Source organism: Cibotium barometz, chromosome 52 (assembly GCF_041138505.1).
Source record: "Cibotium barometz isolate CiBa-2024 chromosome 52, ASM4113850v1, whole genome shotgun sequence".
NCBI classification, from domain to species: domain Eukaryota; kingdom Viridiplantae; phylum Streptophyta; class Polypodiopsida; order Cyatheales; family Cibotiaceae; genus Cibotium; species Cibotium barometz.
Genome location: NC_141097.1, coordinates 29686823 through 29708318, shown reverse-complemented (window position 1 = coordinate 29708318; position 21496 = coordinate 29686823). Strand labels below are relative to the sequence as shown.

The following is a 21496-nucleotide window of genomic DNA, read 5'->3' as shown; positions in this document are numbered from 1 at the left end:
ATGAGGATTTTGAAAGGGTCTATGATCAAATGTCTGAGGGTCAGCGGCATGATCATTATACTCTCACGGATACCTTTTGTTGATGCATGGTAGACTGTGTGTTACCAAGCAGTTACGACTCAAGATTATAATTGAAAGTCATGCTCAGCCGTAAGCAGGTCATAGAGGTATTGACGCCACGGTAAAAACAGTTGAGGCTTTCTTTTATTGGCCGACTTTGAGAAGAGATGTTGATGCTTTCGTCAGGCAATGCATCATATGTCAGAAGGTGAAGTATGACCGTCAGAAGACACCGGGGTTACTTCAGCCTTTGCCTATTCTAGATAGACCATGGGAGAGCATTGCCATGAATTTTATATTTGATCTTTCGAGGACACAAACGGGGAATGATGACATTTGGACTATCATATGCAAGTTTAGTAAGCAGGCTCATTTCATTCCCGTGCGTAAGAAGATCACAGTTGATCACATGGTGAAGTTGTTCATGGTGAACATCTTCAAGTATCATGGCATGCCTTCGTCTATCATTAGTGACCGTGATCCACGGATAACGAGTTTATTTTGGAGAGGATTGTTTGACAACATGGGTACAACTCTCAAGTTTTCATCATCATTTCATCCACAGACAGATGGGCAGTCGGAAGAGGCTAATTCCATAGTGTTAGATCTTCTCAAGTGCTATGTGTCAGAGCAGAAGCAACAATGGGAAAAGTATCTTCCTTTGGTGGAGTTCGCTTATAACAACACCATCCATACCTCGATAGGCAAGGCGCCTTTTGAGATTGTGGAAGGAGGGAAAACGGTACCACCCATTTTACACACAAAGGATAAGATCTTTGAGGCTGACCAGTATGTGGAGAACATGGATGAAGCTTATAGGAGAGTTAAGTTGGCACTCCAAAAGACTCAGCAAAAGCAAAAGAAAGTAGCAGACCGTCACAGATGGTTTGCATTGGGTGATTGGGTTCTTTTGCGATTTGAGAAAGCTAGGCTCAAAAAGATGAAGGGTAAAGAGCGCTTATTCCCTAAGTTGAGCATGCGCTATTATGGACCTTTTCAGGTATTGGAAAAGATTAGTGAGGTAGCCTATCGTTTGAAGCTACCAGATCACTGGAGGATTCACAATGCATTTCATGTGAGTCTACTTAGACCTTTCCGTGGGGATGTGCCTGAGGATGTCTCAGATGAGACTCAACCGGAAGTTGAGGAACTTGATGAGGTTCTCATTCCGGAGCAGATATTGGCACATAAGGAAAGAAAGGTGCGAGGTAAAGTTTCTCGTCGCTATCTTGTGAAGTTCAATAATTATTCACCAATGGATGCAAAGTGGATGGAGGAGGGTGACTCGTGACTTAGCAGATTCACCTCAGGTATTGCAGCTTTATCTCAATGCCTTTGAGTTGGAGCCGACTCTTGTTACGGCTCATTCATGATGGGCATCACATAAGCGACACTCAACGGATATTTTAAACAATTAAAAATTCACAGTTCTCTTTGTCGTCTGGAGCATTGCCTAATGCTCAAGAGGGAGGTAGCACCTCTGCTCCCTTGATACAGACAGGCTCAGATGACATCTAGAGGTCGCTTGGTGCAGCTTTTGTCTCACCCGAACTTGGACTATTACTACACCATTGGTTTGCAGTGAATGTTATTACATATGCGTGGCTTAGAGAGATTGGGACGCAGACCTTGCCATATTGTCCATTTCACTTTAAGATGGATCACATGGCTGATATCTTACTGTATTGGGCAGACTTTGTTATCAGTGTGGTTCTGCTTTGGATGTCTTCCTGTATCAACAGATTGCAATCGAGGACGCTTGCCATTTTTCAAGAGGGGGGTATGTCATGACCCTGTGAAATGGGTGCAGCATAAGTGTGAGCATGGTGGTCGGTGAGCGAGATAAAAATTTTAAAGCTACTTACTTGGGTGGCCAGACAAAAAGGTAACATGTGTGGACAACCCCAAGTGTGAAGGGGGACCAAGGGATTAAAGTTCATAAGGTTTATAACCTTGGGTGGCCCCTAGAAAGTTTTAAAAACCATAAGTGGCCCCTAGGAAAGTTCTAATATCTTTAAGGGCCACTAGGATAATTGGGAGGGGGGGGGGGGCCTACTCCACTTTTAGAGTACACGCCTCCCTCTCTCTCTCTCTCTCTCCCTCTCGCTTTTTGGGGAAAGGAGAGGCTGGCGGGCAGCGCTGTTTTGAAGCCAAGAAAACAGCTACAGGGTTTACACACGTAGAGCTTTTTCTTCCTCTGTCTGTCGACTGCATACATACGCAGAGGTGCTTTTCATCTTTGAGAGACTGGCGGGCAGGGGCTGAACAGTGTATGGACCTCCCCCTTTCTGTGGTGAATAGCTGCGCAGATCTGCAGGAGGACAGGAGGTGGGCTGGACTGAGAGAAGAAGGGCTGCGCTACAGCACTCACATACTTTTTTTGGCAATAGGAGTTGGGCTGCAAGAGAGCTGGCTTTTTCGTGGAAAAGAAGCGAGCCGTCTCCAGGCGGCGCACGGGCAGAACAGCAGAATTTTTCCCCTTCTTGCAACAGGCCGATGCACAGGGGCTGGATTGTCTCTTTCTCTCTTGCGCAAACAGACGGGCTGAATTGCTTTTTCTCTTTTTCTTATCTCTAGGAGAAAGCGACATAAAGACTTTAAGTTTCTCTCTCTCTTTGTGAGCAGGTGGGACTGCAGGTAATGTCTTATAGAGTCACTCTTTTCACTAGCTCAAGACTGTTCTAGAGTGGTTCTCTCTAGCCCTTTGTGAGAGGAAGGGTTTGGCAGTTCATAGGGTGGAAACATGACAAGATTGTGGGCTGATTTGGATGAGTTTGTGGACTGTTTTCATGGCTGAGTTTATAACTATGTGCATGTTTCAGTCAGATGCATATTCAAGGCCTCATGGATGTACAAACTTAGCAGATTAGAGGAGATAACAACGTGGTGTTCTTGGGACACAAGGCTGTGCAACCTCTATGCTAAGAGGTCCTGAGGATTGGCAGATTGGACTTGAAGACATACAAGCCATGGATGGCCATGTTGTAATCATCTAAATCTTTTCCATTTAAATTGAATAAAGAAATACCGAAAGGGGCGCCAAGCTTTGGGGCCAACACGTGTCGTTCTCTTTCTTGTTTTGGAGCACTCTAGCTCCTGTTTATTTGTTTATTAGCTGGACTACAATTGGATTGGGTGACTGCTAGTCTACCGCACTTTGGTTTCTGACATAGGCCGGTTTCACTGAGGGAAAGACAAAGGCTCTCACCCGTGCCTATGGCTCGGCAAAGGGACAGCAATTCATTGTCCTCTTTGACATGGGCAATTCTGAGGATGCCATCTCTCCGCAATCGGCCACCAAGATGAGTTGTACCTTGGTTTCTTATCATCTGGATGTGGACGGGTTTACCCCTTGGTCTACATACACACATTACTCACATTCAGACGCAACGAGCCATCCGAAAAGGAGCAGTGTGCGCGTTACTATATGTCCACTCTCAATCTAATGCAGTTCAAATAGCACCCGACGCGCAGCAGCGGCTTTTGTCTCAATACAGCAACATCATGCTGCGAGACGACCTCCCACCCAGTAGACCTGAGGGCCATTGCATAGAGTTGGTTCCTCGTTTGAGAACCTACCGCCTTTCTAAGCCATTGGAGAGTAAGCTAGAGTAACAATTAGCCCAACTACTCCGCCCCCAAATTCATTGTGCAATGGGGTCAGGGATCTTACAGCTGGTATCAGAGCAAATTTGGCTAATGAGGATCAACTGAGAAGCCAAAAATGTCCCATTATGTTTGTCCAAAAGAAGGATAAGCCCGCACGCTTATGTGTGGATTACGGTCCGGATTTATCTGACCGACTTCCTCCCCTTTTGCCACTCCCATTCTGTTTGTTCAAAAGAAGGATAAGTCCGCACGTTTATGTGTGGATTACATGGAGCTCAATAAGCTAACAATTAAGAATAGTGTCACCAATTGGCCGACCATTTGGTCCATCGCCAGTTTTTGTGTCTCGATCACTTGAGGCCAGGCCGGTGTCTCGTGTGAAGAGGCCAGTATTTTGCTGGCATGGACGGGAGCCAGACTGGTGCCACCCGTGTGTTAGCAGGATGGTGTCGTATGGACGGGAGCCAGACTGGTGCCACCCGTGTATGACCTGCACTGTGTTCGATCCATGGGATTGTCACGCCATGGAAGAGCCAGTATTCGTGCCATGTCTTACCTATGGGACTGTCACTCCATAGTGAGGCTCGTGCCTGGAACTGTGTCTTACCTATGGGACTGTCACTCCATAGGAAGACCAAGATTTATGTTTTACGTCGTGCCATTTTTGTGCCGACAGATATTTTGTACTTGTTCCATGTACGGGAGATATGTCCATGATACTATTTGCACATGCACTCATGTTCTGCATGTTTGAAACTGTTTTCGCATGACTTGTATTTTTGTGTTTGCCTGCTTGACGTGTTACCTACTGAGCGAGGACGCCTGCCAGTGAGTCGTGAAGTCTGCTCTGTCTTCTAACGAGTTTTGTTGCATGTGAACAGGTGGTAAGTATATTGAACATGTTAGTTTAATACTTTAATCTCTAACCTTTAGATTTATAAGGTTGTATGTTCACATACACTTAGAGTGGGCACCCACTTAAGGGCCAAGGTGGGGAGCCACACTAGACTTATGTGTGTGTGGGGGTGGGTGCATGGTCACCTACCCACACCCCCATATTTCAAATTGTGGTATTAAGTTGTGCTATTACGCGTGTGGGTGTCCAACGGAGTCTTTCCTACTTGACGGGATCGGTTTCATTGGTATCAGAGCACGGTTGTTTCTCTCTTTCTAGTGGGGAAACGAACCTGTGTACTGGACACCCCGCTTTTAGCACACTTAAACACAATGGACAGCCAAGGCAACCCTTTGGAAGTGCCAAATTCGAGGGGTCCATCTAGTGCCTCTCGTGAGTCTGATGCTCTGCGAGGAAGGCACAAGCCCCTTGAAAGGATAAATGATAATGAATCAAAGGAACAACTGCCTCGAGGAAAGACAGTCATGCTTGAACAAGAGCATGATGAATTGAGGGCTGAAATGGAACATATGAGAAAACTTTTGCAGGCACAAGAGCAAGAGTTAAAATTTTTGCATGAAGATTCCCATGTGCAAAGTGCCATTGAAGCTAGGAAGGCTGATACAATGGTAGATGTAACTTTTGAGTCCAGGGAAGAGAAGTGGGTAAGAAACCAAAGGTGTTGGCACTTGCCTACCTCCTCCGCAAAGGTGATATCAAAGAGGGGGATGACGGAGAGCTGAAATTCAGAAATCCACCTCGCTTGAAGCATGGAGATCCCGCATCTCAAAGGCTAAAGTCTTTTATGCAAAAGGAAGAGGTAACAGTCACCTCTCGACATGCATCTTCTCCACAAGGCACAAGACCTGACAGATATATGTATGCTAGTGCTCACGGAGGGCATGAAGGTCACATGCATTCAAGACATGTATCCCATGGTAAGGGTGACAGGTCTGCTACTAGAGTTTTGCCTTCTGAGATGTCTCATGGAGAGACACTGCCTTATGCAGGTAAGTCACATGCATCTGAGTTTCAAGTTCGTGGAGCACATGCCACCATGCCTCATGAAACTTCTATGACGGCCCATCGAGCCCATGCAGATAGGGCTGCCCCATTGGATAAGGGGAAAGAAAAAGAGAAGACCATGAGTCTCATGCCAAGAAGCTCAAGGAATTTAAAGCAGGTGACAAATCTGTCAAGTTTGATGTTTTTCATGGAGAGCATGATGCTTCTAAAGTGTTAGCATTTGTGGCACAGTTCGACATTGCTTGTAATGATGAGGACTTCACTGAGAAGTCAAAAGTATGCCATGTTAGCATGTTTTTGAAAGGAACCGCTGCTCATTGGTGCATCACTGAAAAGATCACCAAGGATCCCATTTGCACCTGGAAGGAATTTAAGGATAGATTCTATGCTCAGCTTTTGCCACCAAATGCGGAGCAAACTCTCACCCAAAAGTGGGACAGGCTGTGAGGGAGAAGAATTAGGGTTAGGGTTTCATGTGAGAGACAAACACACAGAGAGAAGAAGAGAGAGAGAGAGAGAGTTGTGGGGATAAGTCAACTCATGATATGAGTGTGTGACTCCCCTATCACACATGTATATTGCACTAGTACACATAGTGCACTTAGTACATTAAAAGTACTAAGTGTACTATGTACTATAACTTATCGGCTTGTACACACTATAAGGGTGGGCATAATGCCTTTACCCCAACAACCTCCCACTTAAAGGCAAAGTGCCCTTAAGTAAAGGAAAAGAAAAATCAGCATGTACATGATAATATACAAGGCCATATCAAGGCTGAAACTGGCCTCATCCAATGCCCATCAAGTGTCTGCAATGAGCAAACCGCTCCGGAGGCAAACTTTTTGTCAACAGATCAGCCGAGTTGTCATCCGTATGAATCTTAACAAGCTGAATTTGCTTGTTCTCTATCACCTCTCTGATGAAATGATACTTCACATCCACATGCTTCGTCTTTGCATGAAAGACAAGGTTCTTGGCCAACTGGACGGCACTCTGACTGTCACAATGCAACAATGGAATATCCCCTGTATAGCCCAAATCAACCACTAACCGAGATAGCCATAATGCCTCCTTGCAAGCCTCTGTGGCTGCAATATACTCGGCCTCTGTAGTAGATAAGGCAGTGCACTTCTGCATCCTGGATATCCATGACACAGCACCTCCTGTGAATGTAAACACATAACCGGTAGTAGACTTCCGGTTATCTGGATGACCGGCATAATCCGAATCCGTGTAACCACGCACTAATGCATCCTGTTTGCCAAAGCAAATGCACAAATCCTGTGTGCCCTTCAGGTATCTCATGACACCTTTCACTGCTTCCCAATGCTTCTTGCTAGGGTTGGCCATGTATCTAGAAACCACTCCCATTGCAAATGCAATGTCCGGCCTAGTAGCAACCATGGCATACATGAGACTGCCACAAGCTGAAGCATACGGAATCTTGGCCATATCAGCCCTGTCACTATCCGACTATGGGCTGTCCATAGCACTGAGTTTCACATATGGAGGCAAAGGAGTACTAGTCTTCTTCCCCCCATCCATATTGAACCTCTGCAAAACTTTGCCAATGTAATCCTTCTGAGACAAATACAACACATACTTATTTCTGTCCCGAAGTATCCGCATACCCAAAATGTGATTTGCATCACCCAAATCCTTCATATCAAAGGTCTGATGCAGCCTCTTCTTCAAGGCATCCATCTCTTTACAAGATTTCCCGGCAATCAACATATCATCAACATATAAGATGAGGATCAATAGACTGCCATCCAAAGCTTTCTTGGTGTATAAGCAGTGATCTATGTCACTTCTCCTGAAATCCTGGGATTTCATGAATGTATCAAATTTATGATACCATTCCCTTGGTGCCTGTTTGAGCCCATAAAGACTCTTTTTCAGCTTGCATACAAGCTTCTCCTTTCCACTCACTGCATAACCCTCTGGTTGTTGCATATACATCTCCTCAAGGAGATCACCGTGAAGAAAAGCAGTCTTCACATCCATCTGAATCAAATCCAGATCATCATGAGCAACCAAAGCTAATACAGCTCTAAGTGTGGTCATTTTGACCACTGGAGACAAGATCTCATCAAAGTCCACACCATATTCCTGCTTGAAGCACTGCACCATAGAGTTTGGCCAACACATGGCCAACCATAACCGTCCTGTAGTTGCTCGGATCGAGCATATCCCCTGTTTTGTGAATCGGCACAATGGTGTGCATCGTCCACTCCGCAGGCAAACCCTCTGCTAGTGCCCTGTTAAACAGGTGTGCAAGAAAAGGAGCTAAAGAATCTACTGCATATATGAGATGCTCACCCTGCAGGCCCATATGGTCGGCAGCCCGTCCATGCTGTAGGCGGCGGATAGCTTCCTGTACCATCGAGTGGGTAAAGAAGCTAGCTGTGGTAGGTCAAGGCTCCTGTGGCGACTGAGGTATAGGTGGCTGCTGTGGGGCATGGTATAGACCCTCTGCATACGTGTGCCATGTCTGTGGGTCTGCAATGGGTGTCGGGGTCCGGGCCTCTGAAGTGCCGCCATGAGACAGGGCTATCTCTACTCATGAAGAAATGAAAGATCTCTAGCTCCTGTATCTCTGCGAAGGCCCGCCTTTTGCGGCGAGTAAGTCTCCTCAGCTCTCTCCTCGACTCCTGCTCTGTGATGGCTCCCAAGGCTCTCTGTATGCGGAGCCGTGAGTATAGGGCTCTGCACTCGTCATCATACCATCTGTTCTGGGGCATAGTCCCAGGTCTCGCAGGCTCTCCTGAGTGTGCACGATGTGGGAAGCTCTGTAATGCAGCCGTGTGTAGGAGTGATGCCAGCTGGGCTGTAATGGTATCCATAGGTGCCAGGGGATCCATGAGTAGGAGTCCATCCTCTACTCTGCCAGTTTATATGTCTGCCATGTCATGTGTGAAGTAGATGGTAGTGTGTGGCGTCGGTATGTGGGGGGGCTGGTGATACTGGTGATCCGGCTAGTGAAAATGCCAAGTATGTATGATCTGCCCCAATAGGACGAGGTGGAATGGAGAATGAGGTGACAAGCTGTGATGCCTCCACAAACCCCATAATGTAGTCTACCACCGTGCCTCCGGTCCGTGTATGACCCCCATGTGGGAAGCATGTCAGCCCTCCTGATCCCGGCCACTGTAACATCTCGTTATAAATAACAAGACGATGCCTGGCTCCCAACTCTAGTAAGTGGTCCCCATAATGTCCTCTGTCTGGTCCAGTGTCCTCTGATGCCCGACTAGCCTTTATCTCCTCTGGATCCACAGGGTGGAGGATCTCCATGTCATCATAGTCATACACCTCACACTGTCTGCTCTGTGTGTGAGCATTGAAGTCGCCCGTAAGAAATACTTCCCCTAGTGTAGAATAATGCATAATCTCCTCTGACAGACAAGTGTATGGCGAGACTCCTGTCTCCTCCTCCTGTGGCATGTCCTCTGTAATGACATAGGAGGATCCTGATGGAGAAAAGTAACATAGAGCTATGTATATAACCCTGTCATGTGAGAGCTGTAAGCTGATCCACATGTATCTGGCCTCTGGATCCTGTGCTACCACTCTCAGTCTCCCCTGTAGCTCCCGTCTGAATAGGACTGCTACTCCCCCCGACCCTCTCGAGGTACCCTAGCGTGTGGTCCTCCTGTATGCTGACTCCCACTGGAATCCCTCTACTCGAGGTAGCCCTCTCTCTCGGCTCTGATGTGTCTCTGTCAGAAGTATGATGTCTCTCCCCACCATAACATGCTCTAGTCGTCCAGGCTGCACCCATAGTGAACCATTACAGTTCCATACTGCCATGTGTATCTCTGTCAGTTGCCTGGTCTGTGTCCCATAGGCCCCAAACCGCTAATCCATGGGCCGGCCATCAATGATAACCCGACCATCTCGATAGAAGGCCTTCTTGCCTTCTCTCCTCGCGTGTAAGACTCGTGGCATGCAAGTTCTCCTATGCTCAAGCTGCATCCTCGTGAGATCATCATCCAAGAAAATAGGAGCTCCCTCTAAACCTCGTAGTATGACCCTCTTCCTCATGAAGGTGACCCTCTCCGTCTCTCCTGCAAACTGTAGGATGAGGGCTCGCTTGCGTGTTGAGTCTTTCCCGGCTCTCCATGCTTTGGTGAAGGGGAGAGGGTGCTCTTCCTTATAGCCGAGCTTCATGCATAGAAGCTATCCATCTTTCTCGGGAGTGGAGTCGGGTGTCTCGGCTATACCTGTGACTCGAATGTTGAGGCGGCGGGCATGCCTTATCTTCTCCTCCTCAATGGTGGTGTGAATGATTTGGTGTTCTTCCCTTTGAGTCTCCTCCCTCACTTCTTTACGGATGTTCTTCTTCACCACCTCGACCCATCCTGACTGCTTGGCTTCGAGCTTTCCCTCCATGTCCTTTGTGATCTCCTTGGAGATCTCTTCTTTGATGGCCGTAAGAGTGTTGTCATTGATCTCCCCTTCTTCCTTCTCAGCATTCTTGATGGCTACCATTTCCACTTTCAATGCACTCACCTCCTCCTTGAGTGCCGTGTTCTCTTGTTCGAGGTTTGTGACCCGTGCTTCGAGAGCTATGATGTGCTGATGTAGTTTGTTTTCCACCTCATTGAGGTTGGAATCGGATGTCTTCTTGTTCTCCTTGATTAGTGCCTTCATTGCCATCTCGAGAGCCTCGAGTTTCTCTTGGAAACTCGGGGCCATCCCTCCAGGTCACTCTGCAGTCCTTCCCACAGGCAGAGAGAGAGAGAGAGAGAGAGAGAGAGAGAGAGAGAGAATTATGTTGCTGCCTTGGGGGCCTGAGCAAGGGTGGGTGGGGAAAGGGAGGCGAAATGGCGAACTGGCGGAATGGGGGGCACAGGCGAAATGGAGAGGCGAAATGGCGGGCAGAGCGAACTGGCGGAATGGGGAAAGGGGGCAGAGGCGAAATGGCAAACTGGCGGAATGGCGGCCAGAGCGAACTGGCGGAATGGGGAAAGGGGGCAGAGGCGAAATGGTGAACTGGCGGAATGGGGGGCACAGGCGAAATGGCGGGCAGAGCGAACTGGCGGAATGGGGAAAGGGGGCAAAGGCGAAATGGCGACTTGGCGAGAGAGAGAGAGAGAGAGAGAGAGAGAGAGAGAGAGAGAGAGAGAGAGAGAGAATAGACAATAAGGTACAGTACACCCGATTGGGTCCCAAACACCCTCTGCAAGGCCCCCACCAAGGATGGTGTATTTGCTTTATTGAATGATGAGAATAGACTCAAATCTGTAGATCTTCCCGTGGTTGTAAATCTTCAGCTTGTGGAGGATCTGGTTCTTGACCTTCAAGCTTCACCTTTGCTTCTTAAGGATTCCCTTTGATTGTCCTGGCCCTTGGAACGCTTCAGCACTTTGTGAATTATGAGATGACTAGAAGACTCACTAGCTTTTGCTTTTATAATAGTCTTCAGTTCTGCTGGTCGATGGATGCAACCAGGGGTCAGCCTGTTTATTATATCTCCACAACCTGTTTTGTTTTCCTTTAAATAGGCGCCTTGTATATTAACTGGCCACCTTTGGTCCTGTTGGCCAGGCTGCTGGGCAGCCTTTGTACCCTGGCATGGCCGCCTGCTGGGCTGGCCGATAGCCAGTCCTTGCCCCCTAGTAGCGGCTGGCCCCGTGCCTCTTATAGGCTGGCCATCAGGCCTATGCCCTATAAGGGCTGGCCTCACATGCTAAGGGTTTTTATGGGCCAGATCTATGGCCCTTGGGCTGCCCTAGCTAGCCCAAAGTGTAGGGTTCCCCCGACACTAATGCAAGTCCTACACGCAACTACATGTTGTTCCTCAGATGCCTGGTAACTCGCTACAAGCCGATCACCTGGAACACCTGTCAGAGGGTGACTCACAGTACGGACTGGCACTGCTTCATGTGCGGGACTTATACACCTGATCAAGACCATGTATGAGACTAGTACACCTGGCCTTGGACGCTTAGAGTGGAACCCTTGCTGACTCGTTCCGGGCGGGGGCTCACAAGGGACTAGTTTCCACTCTAGGTCCTGCGCCTACTTGTACAGGTATGTCCACGTGGCATCCAAGTGTGGATGCACGTGACACAAACTTAGCCTCAACTTAGACCCCCCCCCCCCCCCCCAACACACACACACCCAGTAGTGGTTGGGAAGTGTTCACTAGGCATGACATTCCTTTGGAAGTCCATGGCGCGAATGAGAGCTCCGCCTTACTTACCTTCTCTATCGGACGTCATCACAGACTTGAGAGAGCAGAGCCCCATATGGAGGATTTCAAAGGATGCACCTTGCAGAGAATGAGGATGATTGGTTTCCATGCGCATGAGTGACACATAGACCATCCACTCGCCAAGGTGGCCAAAGAGAGATTCTTGCGTTTGTGGATTTGGGAGGGTTGTCCTATCACGCACCTCCAAAGAAACCCGACGAAGTGGAGATGGCATGATACAAATTACAATGAGGAGACTCCTCTCCTACTCCCTTCTTTGCCTACACTGTACGGCTGGGCCGCAAGATTCAAATGCTAGAGGTTGAGGGCACTCCAACAGCAGCAGGATACTGGCAGTCTCATGGCCTCCCATGAAAACCTTAGCTCTAGCCACCTGAAGGTTCCACCCTTAGGGCCGTAGGCCTCACGCAGGTTAAAACATTGTTTGCCTTCGATTTCATCGCGAAGAACCTTGCTGAATTGGACTGTACAGCTCTGTTTTCATCCCAAAATCATGCTGGACAGGTCACCCCAAGTGTAGAGAAGGGTGTCCTGTTGATTGCCTTGAGCCCAGGGCCTTTGGAGCATCAGAAACCAGCCCATGCCAAGAACTCACATTAGGACCTCAATCCTTCCATGGAGTCCTTCCACATGTACTAAACCATGCATGGAACACACACTAGGATCTATACCTACCCTTCCATGGTGTTCCTCCACATGTGTATGGTCAGGAATATATAGTCAGCAATATGCAAGGGGACTATCCCTTCAGGTCTCTTACCTTCGTATTTTTGCAATGCCAGTCCCAGCTCCATCTATTGGTCATTGGACTCCAAGTTCTAGCCAGAGATGGGAGATTTGCAATAGTATTGTTGTGTGGCACATATGGAGAGCTCGATGCAACGAAGCCATGCAAGGCACCCTTACTCGCCATCAAAGTACATCCGGAGCATCTGGCTCGATATCATTCATACCCTCCATAACAGTGGGGCAAGCTTCGGGGTGACTCAGGCCGCATGCGGAAGTGCCGGGACTCGGGAGGCCTTCTGAGGATCTGGCATCCCGGTCCCTTTCTCACTCAAAGTGGTGGTGAGCCCACTTGGCACTATACACCACCTGTGTGCGGTTGTTCCCCCTCCGCCATTGTATGGGATAGCCTTCTCCTCCTAGAGCGGCCAGCCACAAGAGAAGAGTATCCCCCCTAGTTTCCGTGTGCAACCGAGTTTGTACTTAGCCATTATGGCTGTTTTTCTTGGTAACTCATAAAACCGCCGGAGGGGGAAAGGAGGGGAAAGAGAGAGGGGGGGGGGGGAGCATACGGTTTTTGCTAAAAATACACGTGGGTTTTTTTTTTAGCAGCATCGGTTTTTTGAAGTGTGGAAAGCAGATGTTTTTCACTATAAATATTTAATCATTTTTTTTTTAGGGGAAAGCTAAAAGTCAAATAAAATCACATGAGGTTTTTTTTAATAAAACTAAAAAGCACATTAGTTTTTTAGAAAAAAGAAAAAGAGAACCCTTTGAACTTAGATATAACAGGAGGGGGCTTGCTTGTGAATTCAAAAGTGGGAATCTCCTTGGTCAAGATGGCTGAAAGAACTCGGCCAACTTCCAAGACCAGGATTTGTACTTGAGTTTGTGGGAGAGCGGGATTTTTGCAGCACTTCGTCTCTACACTCGACACGTGAGATTTTCCTTGAGCAGCGAATCAGTACGACTGATGATGCACAAAAGCACAGACTTGTTTCACAACATTAGTAAACCCGACTACTTTTTTCCCTAGTTGTTAATGCTTGAAAATAGTTTTAAGGGTCCATGTGTTTTCTTGAAATCAATTTTCTAAAGAGCAACATTGCCGGTGTACTCACAGATAGCCTGGAGTGAATTCAGCTGTTTTCAACGCATGTTCCCCAATGCACCACACATGCTGCAAAATTCTTTGAAAAGAAATGGCATTCACTAAAGCCCCAGATTGTTTTTTTATGGACCCAAGATATTTTAAACCTTCTGGATAAAAGAACCAGTCAAACAAGGCTAGCACATCACGACATGTAAGATGGCAGGTGGTAGCCCAGTTGGTTAGGGTGTTTGGTTTCCTGGCAAGCAGTTGCAGGTTCAAGCCCCTCTGGCAGCATATGTTGCAGCATCCTTGTAAATCATGAATAATCTATGGTGGTGTGTGTGCATGTTCAAAGTGTGCACTTCAAATTTCCAAAGAAAAAAGCATGTAAGATACCTTTCAAAAAACCCAAACATTTCAATGAATTGGTGCATGGGAACTTCTTTCAATACCAAACAGAGAGTCCAGGTTTCACAAACCTCAGATAATAAGTCCTTCCGTGTGATCACCCCCACAACATGAGAAGGTCGAGGCACAACAAGCACGTGCCTAAGCCCAAGCTGCCGGAAAAGATTATACACCTAGCAAAGCGCACAAATTTGAGTAAACCCTACAGCTTGTAGCACGTGTGGAATTACGTTTGCAGCAGCATAATCATATAGTCATTACACTTTTGCTTGGTTAATATATACCTTCGTTAGGGACATATCCTCAGGCACAATATATGGAGAAGGGTTAACAAAGGGCTCAAGATCCAAGTACATTTCCATCTCCTCAGGGGTCAGGTAAACATCTTGTACTGAAAGGCCTTTGCTTGATACTGGCTTTACAAATTCCGTCACATTGTGCCTGTAACATTAAGTTAGCTCAGCCAAAATCAACAATGATTTCTTTACTCAAATTAACTATTCCTGTTAAATGAATTAGCAACCTGTGAGAGATCCGTCCCCTGCTGTCTCCATATGTATCCGTGAGCTGAAAATCTGTCTTGGATTGCAAAAGCACCAACAGATAACTGCATGCATCGTCAACATGACAGTTTACACGCAGATTCATCACCAGTAAAATGATTATTTGTAGTGCACTCAGGTGACTACAATACCAATATTTACTGCATAAAAAGAATTGACTCAAGGTATACCTTCGCAAAATAAGTCCAATTACAACAGTCCCTCCACTTTGTAGCTTATCAATTACCTGTTAAGTTGCAAGAGAGTAAGACAAGGATCAAAAAAGAAGGAAGATTCAACAATGCAATCTACACAAGAAAGCATCTCATGAAGAAAGTAGACAAGGCCCACACACAGACCAGTCTATCCCCCTGTCCACATGCCCAAGGATGCATGCCATAAACGAGAAACATTCTTTTATGCAAAGACTTGACACAAGCCCTTTTGCAGCATTAACTTCCAAAAAGTATTTATTACAAATCACCAACACAGGCCCGCAAATGAAGGTGCAAGAGTGAGATAGGACTTACAGGAAAACCATGATGATCATTGCTGTGGAGTACTGACATTATGTGACCAACCTTTGATATGCGATTAAAGGAAACAACCTAGCACCAGCAATCAAATGATGGATAAAACAAGAAGAACCTTATTGGATGTTACTTGTCTACTGCAAGTGAACGTTTCAAATAATTTGACTGAATCAAAGAACCGTCTAGCAATGCAGGCAACATGATTATGAATGTAAGAGGACAGCATTCCTTCAGGAACTGTAATTGCATGCACTTCTTACTTTTTCTAAACAAGAACTATACCTTCTGGGACTGGCAGGTCTCTTTAGCCTGTGTTTTTCTCATGAAATGCTTTGGCCTTGACTCGAGCAGCGGGATGCCTCGGAGCTGAGCTTGCTCTTCATAAAAACCTGCATTGAATGCATCACCAACAGCCTGTGTAAAATCAAAGAATTGTGTTATGGTTGAGAGATCTGAGAAGCATTTAAATTCAATTATAAAGCAGACTTCAGACTTGCCTTTGAGATAAGTAAAACTAGCATAATGAGAGGAAGCAGTTTCAAATTGTTGGTAATTTCAACCATGATTACACACAGAGACACAGTCATTCGCATAGAACCCCCCAAGAAAGAGGCAGCTCCAAGCAATGCATACCTGCAAGTACAACATCAACTAAAACATAAGTGCTTCAGTCACACCAAATCAATCTCAGCATTCCTGTACATATTCAGTGATCACTATAAGTGAACCTGAAAGAAGTATTCATAATCTATAAATAAATTCGTCTTCACTCATACTGCTCTAATACAAAAAACCTATGAGATGTTCATGTTGAAAAACAAACATAAGAGAAAAAATATCTTACGTTCCCTCATCAATATTCAGCTTTTTATACACATTAACCACAAACATCCCCACGAGCCGTCCATACGTAGCCCCGATCATAATACCAGGAACAAATTGGCCTGACGGTACAGCTGTGCCATAGGTTATAACGGCAAGAGAAAAGAACATCGCCTGCACACAAATAAAACGCCTACACAACATTAGACAAACTACGATCTACGCCCAACCCCATAATTTACATTATGGTCTCCACACACACACATTTATATACATGTGTGTGTGCCCGCATGTGTGTATGTACGTATGCATTTATGTGCATGTCTGTATGTTTAATGGACACATACATACATGCGCACACATACATACATGTATGCATGTATCTGTATGTGCATGTCATACATGTATGTATGTATGTGTGCGCATGTATGTATGTGTTCATTAAACATACATACATGCATACGTGCATACACACATGCGTATGTATGTATGTAGGTATGTATCTCTCTCTCTCTCTCTCTCTCTCTCTCTCTCTCTCTCTCTCTCTCTCTATATATATATATATATATGTGTGTGTGTGTGTGTGTGTGTGTGTACATACATACATACATATGTGCGTGTCTACATACATACATACATACATACATACACACACACACACACACATATATATATATATATATATATATATATATATATAGATGAATCCAAGAACATGCCCAAATTCACCTTTTAGGAACGTGCATGTTATATACTCATGGTAGTCAACCCACAAGACTATATTACTATCAACTCCATTATGCATAGTATGGACTAGATACGACATCCCCACTAACGTCATCAGTGCCCAATAGTGGGTGTAGAACTCTGTATCAAGATATGCTCTCACACGCACACACACATAAGAGCACATATTCACACAAAGCCCTTCGAACGGAGTTTCTGTCAAACCTCCGGAGATGCAGGGCAGACTTAGCCATAATGAAGCCTAGCACTAAGGAAAGTAGCAAATAGAAAGAATTAGTACAGGAAATAAGTAGTTGATAGGACAAATGCACCGCTAAAGATAGAAAGAATAAGCACAATATCAACTGGCCGCAACTCGGACGAAAACTTCACAATGTGAAATCTGCATGACCGCTAATACAGCTAAATTATATACCTAGATGAATCCAAGAACATGCCCAAATTCACCTTTTAGGAACGTACATGTTATATACTCATGGTAGTCAACCCACAAGACTATATAACTATCAACTCCATTATGCATAGTATGGACTAGATACGACATCCCCACTAACGTCATCAGTGCCCAATAGTGGGTGTAGAACTCTGTATCAAGATATTCTCTCTCTCTCTCTCTCTCTCTCTCTCTCTCTCTCTCTCTCTCACACACAAAAGCATATATTCACACAAAGCCCTTCATATACATACATATGTGTGTGTATGTATACATATGTATGTGTGTGTGTGTGTGTGTGTGTGTGTGTGTGTATCCATGGTGTGTGTGTGTGTGTGTGTGTGTGTGTGTGCGGTGTGCGTGGGAGAAAGCGGTGTGGCTCGCTCGACCTGTTCGCTCGCCTCGACCTACTCGCCTGGTTCGCCTGCTTCCTGGACTGTGTCGCCTTTCCAGCCTTCATCGCGTTCACCTGGAGATCCCCTCTTTACGCACGCTTACTCTGCCTTCCCATCGTCTATCAGACCCTTTTCCTCTCTTCCGCGTTCTGTGCGCGCCTATACGACTGTGTGTGTGTGTGCGGCTGTGTGTGTGTGTAGTGTGTGTGTGTGTGCGCTTCTTCTTGTCGGTTCTTCGCACGCCTTCCTCTCTCTTCGTATAGCTTCGCCCTCCTTTTCAGATTCAGTTTCGCTTCTGCAGATTTTCTACAGTTCGAAATCAGTTTCAGATTTCCAGTGTGCAGAGCTTCTCTTCATTCGCATCAGCAAAAGTCAGTTTCAACATTCCAGCAAATAGAGCTTCTTTTTGATTCGCATCAGCAGAAATTTTTAGGCTACTGTATACAGCATACAGCTTTCATTAAAAAAAAAAAAAGTTATTTGGCAGTGTTGTATAGACTCTACTCTTACAATTATGTCTGAGACTGTTGTGACCTATGCTCGTCGGGATACTGACGCAGACAGTAACAAGAGGCAGCATACTGCAATTGAATCTATCACCATGATTAAGCAAGATTCGTCGGATGCACAGTTTGTATATGAGGCTTTATGTGAGGACTTTGTAGACAGTCGTGTCAAATGGAAGGACCCGCCTCCTTCTTTCAGTTATAAGATTAAATTGCCGACGATTGTGTCCCCTCTGCGTAGATACTCAGAAAAAGGGATTATCCTCTTCTTTCCGGACAAAATGCCTTCTGCGCAAGAAGCAGCTCAATGGATTCAGTCCATTTTAGGTGGACCCTTTGTAGATGGAGTTCACTTTGCAGCAAGGGGTTTTTATGATGTATTACTGTCTGATGGTCAATATAAGCAGCAGATGCTTGAAACTTCTCCCCTTATGTTTGGTATACAGTTGGTACGTGTGTTACCTTGGTCCCCGACCAAGGACTATCAGTCCTTGATTAGGCATCGTTGTCCTGTTTGGGTCGAGGTCGTGGATTTTCCGGAATATTTGAGGGAACACTTGCCAGGTATAGCAGCCACTCTGGGCAAAGTGGTTTGTGCACCTCGTCCTACAGGAAATAAAAACAGATTTTGCATCTTGTGGGATACGGACCATGAGCAACCACCTGCAATTGCTGTTGAAGTAGAAAATGTGCGTGGCATGGGTGCACGTTATTTCAAATTAAATTGGGGAGTCTTTGCAGGTGCTTGTTTCACTTGTCATAAATTTGAATTTTGGGCATATGGCTTCTGAATGTCCTTCTCTGCTGCATCCTCCGCCATTATCTGCTGTACCTCCCATTTCATCGAATGTGCAGCCTACTCAAGTTAAGGAGATACCAACAAATCAAGCCACTCGAACTACTCAAAAGGAGAAAGAAAAAGGAAAAGCTAAAGTTATTCCACAAGTTGTTTCTTCTTTGGCCGTGCCTAATCAACCCAAGGATAAAGGAAAAGATAAAATATCTTCGGCTGAATGGAAAACTCCGAAAAAAGCTACTATGGTTCGTCGTGCTCCCATTCCTTCACGTAATTGGACTGCATCTGCCACTATTGCACAGTCTTCCACTTCTTCGACTATGCTTTCTAGAATATGGTCAGATGTAGTTCGAGGTGCTTCCTCAAGTATGGATGCCGATGTAAATCCTTTGGATATGTGTGTTGATACGAATATGCATGAGTCTCTCTTGATTCAGGGCGAGGGCTCTCTCCCTGACTCAGTTGCTGTTATGCAGCATTGATTTTGGCTGGCTGTTCACTGTATATACCTTTGTACAGATTTGATGTTTGATGCTCCAATAAAATGTCTCTCGTACAATATTAGAGGACTTTGTGCTCCTGGTAAATTTAGGTTGTTTTGGCACTATGTACATAAAATGCAACCTCATCTGGTGTGTGTGCAAGAACACAATCAGCATACCTTAGTGGGTCAATCAGGTCACTTTGCTGGTTATGATATATTTTATGCGGGCACTCAGCATTACTCAGGAGTTTTTATGCTTGTTAAGCATGATCTGCAACCAATGTTGACCTACAATGATTCTGCTGGCAGATGGATGGTCATTCAATGTTCATTGTATGGACAAATTTATGAATTTGCAGCAGTTTATGCGCCACAAAGCTCAGCTGACAGGGCAAATATATGGTCGCAAATGTTGGCTTATCCCTGGCTCCATAATGCATTCCTTTGTGGAGATTTTAATAATGCTCCATCTCCTGAATTTAATTCCACTGGAAGAACTCATATACTTGGAGCTGAACGCAGAACATGGAATGATTTGCTCTCTTCCTGCAATATTTTGGACCTATGGCAACATGTATTCCCTCGTCTGCAAGGGTTTACCTTTAATCACAATGCTTTTCCGCATATCTGGACACGTCTGGATCGCTGGTACTTGTTACATGCAGACCAATACGATGATTTTGTTTGCAAGCTATGGATTGATCGCTCCATGTTACTCACTGATCATTCTTCTTTATGGTTAGGCCTTTATTTTGATATGCCACAGGATGTTTCTATTCTTCAGAAACATAGGCTGTTGCTTTTAAACAACAGTTACCTTGTGCATGCTGATTTCAAGGAAATGGTTTTCCAAGCCATTGAGCCTTTGCCCCTTCAAATACATGAGGATATTGACATTGCTTGGTTTCAATTTGTTCAGCGCATGCAGGCTGTGATCTGTGATTATGGTCGTTATTACATGGCCGACTTGCGGAATCGGATCTTGCAGGCTAAAGAAACATGTCAATCTATGGCTGATCTTGTTCAGTTTCGGGTTTTAAATACCAATGAACAAGAATCTTTAATGCAAGCTAAGCACTTCCTCATGCTAAATGATCAAAGAAAATTGCAAAAATGGTTGACACGTTCGCGACATCGAGCTATCATAGATAAGGGTTGCTCTTCCAAATATTTTTTCAAAAATCTACATGCTTCAAGACAAAAGGAATGCATCAGAAGGGTGAAAAAATCTGATGGTCAATGGACTCATTCTTTGTTGGAGCTCTCATATATTGCTAGTCAGCATTTTGCAGCTCTTTTTGCTAAACCACCAACAATTTCACCTGACATACTTAATGCTCGTTATGCTTTATTGCATCATGTTCGGCCCATTATTTCTCCACAGGATGCTTTGGAATTAGAATCTCCGTTCACTGATATTGAACTTAAAGATGCTTTGCGTTCAATGGATCGATGGAAATCTCCCGGATGATGGGATGGATTGACAGTGGAATTTTTCCATGCGTTTTGGCCTCAGCTGGAACAATCATTGTTGTATATGATCAATGAAGCTTGGGCAAATGATGTACTACCATCTTCTTGGAAAGAAGGATTGGTTAAGCTTTTCCCTAAACGGGATCTTTGTGAAGCATTTTCTGATTGGAGGCCCATTACTCTTATGCCCGTCATCTATAAGCTTCTGACTAAGATGTTGGCAAATCGTATTAAAGGATTTTTACATGATGGTTTGCATCCTGCGCAATATGGTTTTGTGCCTCGCAGGCAAATCAATGATAATTTGGCTAATGCTTATATTGCCATTGAATATGCCAAATACACTAAGCAGGATGTACTCATTTTGCAGGTTGATATTGAGAAAGCTTTTGATTCTGTGCATTGGGATTATATAGCTATGACTATGAGCTATCTTGGTTTTGGTGCAAAGTGGCAAAATATTGTGTATTGGCTCTATAATGACAGTGATGCTTCTTTGATTTTGAGCTCTTCTCTATCAGATTCTTGGAAATTGGGACGTTCATTTCGCCAGGGTTGTCCGCTTAGTTCCCTGTTGTTTGCTATTGCCACACATCCTTTTCTTTGCTACTTGGATTTTTTGCAAGCTACTGATGAATTGCATGGCTTACAGCTTCCTGCTGGGCATACTTTCCTGGCTCAGGCTTATGCTGATGATTCTTTTTTTATGCCCAAGAATACGC

At 45.3% G+C, this 21496-nt stretch overlaps 1 protein-coding gene across 2 annotated transcripts in view; it reads right to left on the bottom strand.

Moving 5' to 3' along the window:
* Window positions 1-21496, bottom strand: part of CLC-D (chloride channel D) — a 72164-nt gene that overhangs the window by 29359 nt on the left and 21309 nt on the right. For both annotated transcript variants that reach the window (XM_086788641.1, XM_086788640.1), the window contains exons 14-21: window positions 15963-16114; window positions 15616-15751; window positions 15401-15532; window positions 15116-15193; window positions 14777-14832; window positions 14567-14650; window positions 14328-14484; window positions 14115-14216 (exon numbers count right to left, since the gene is read on the bottom strand). In XM_086788641.1, coding sequence (XP_086644767.1) covers window positions 14115-14216; window positions 14328-14484; window positions 14567-14650; window positions 14777-14832; window positions 15116-15193; window positions 15401-15532; window positions 15616-15751; window positions 15963-16114 — 897 coding nt within the window. The remainder of the gene's footprint in view (window positions 1-14114; window positions 14217-14327; window positions 14485-14566; window positions 14651-14776; window positions 14833-15115; window positions 15194-15400; window positions 15533-15615; window positions 15752-15962; window positions 16115-21496) is intronic.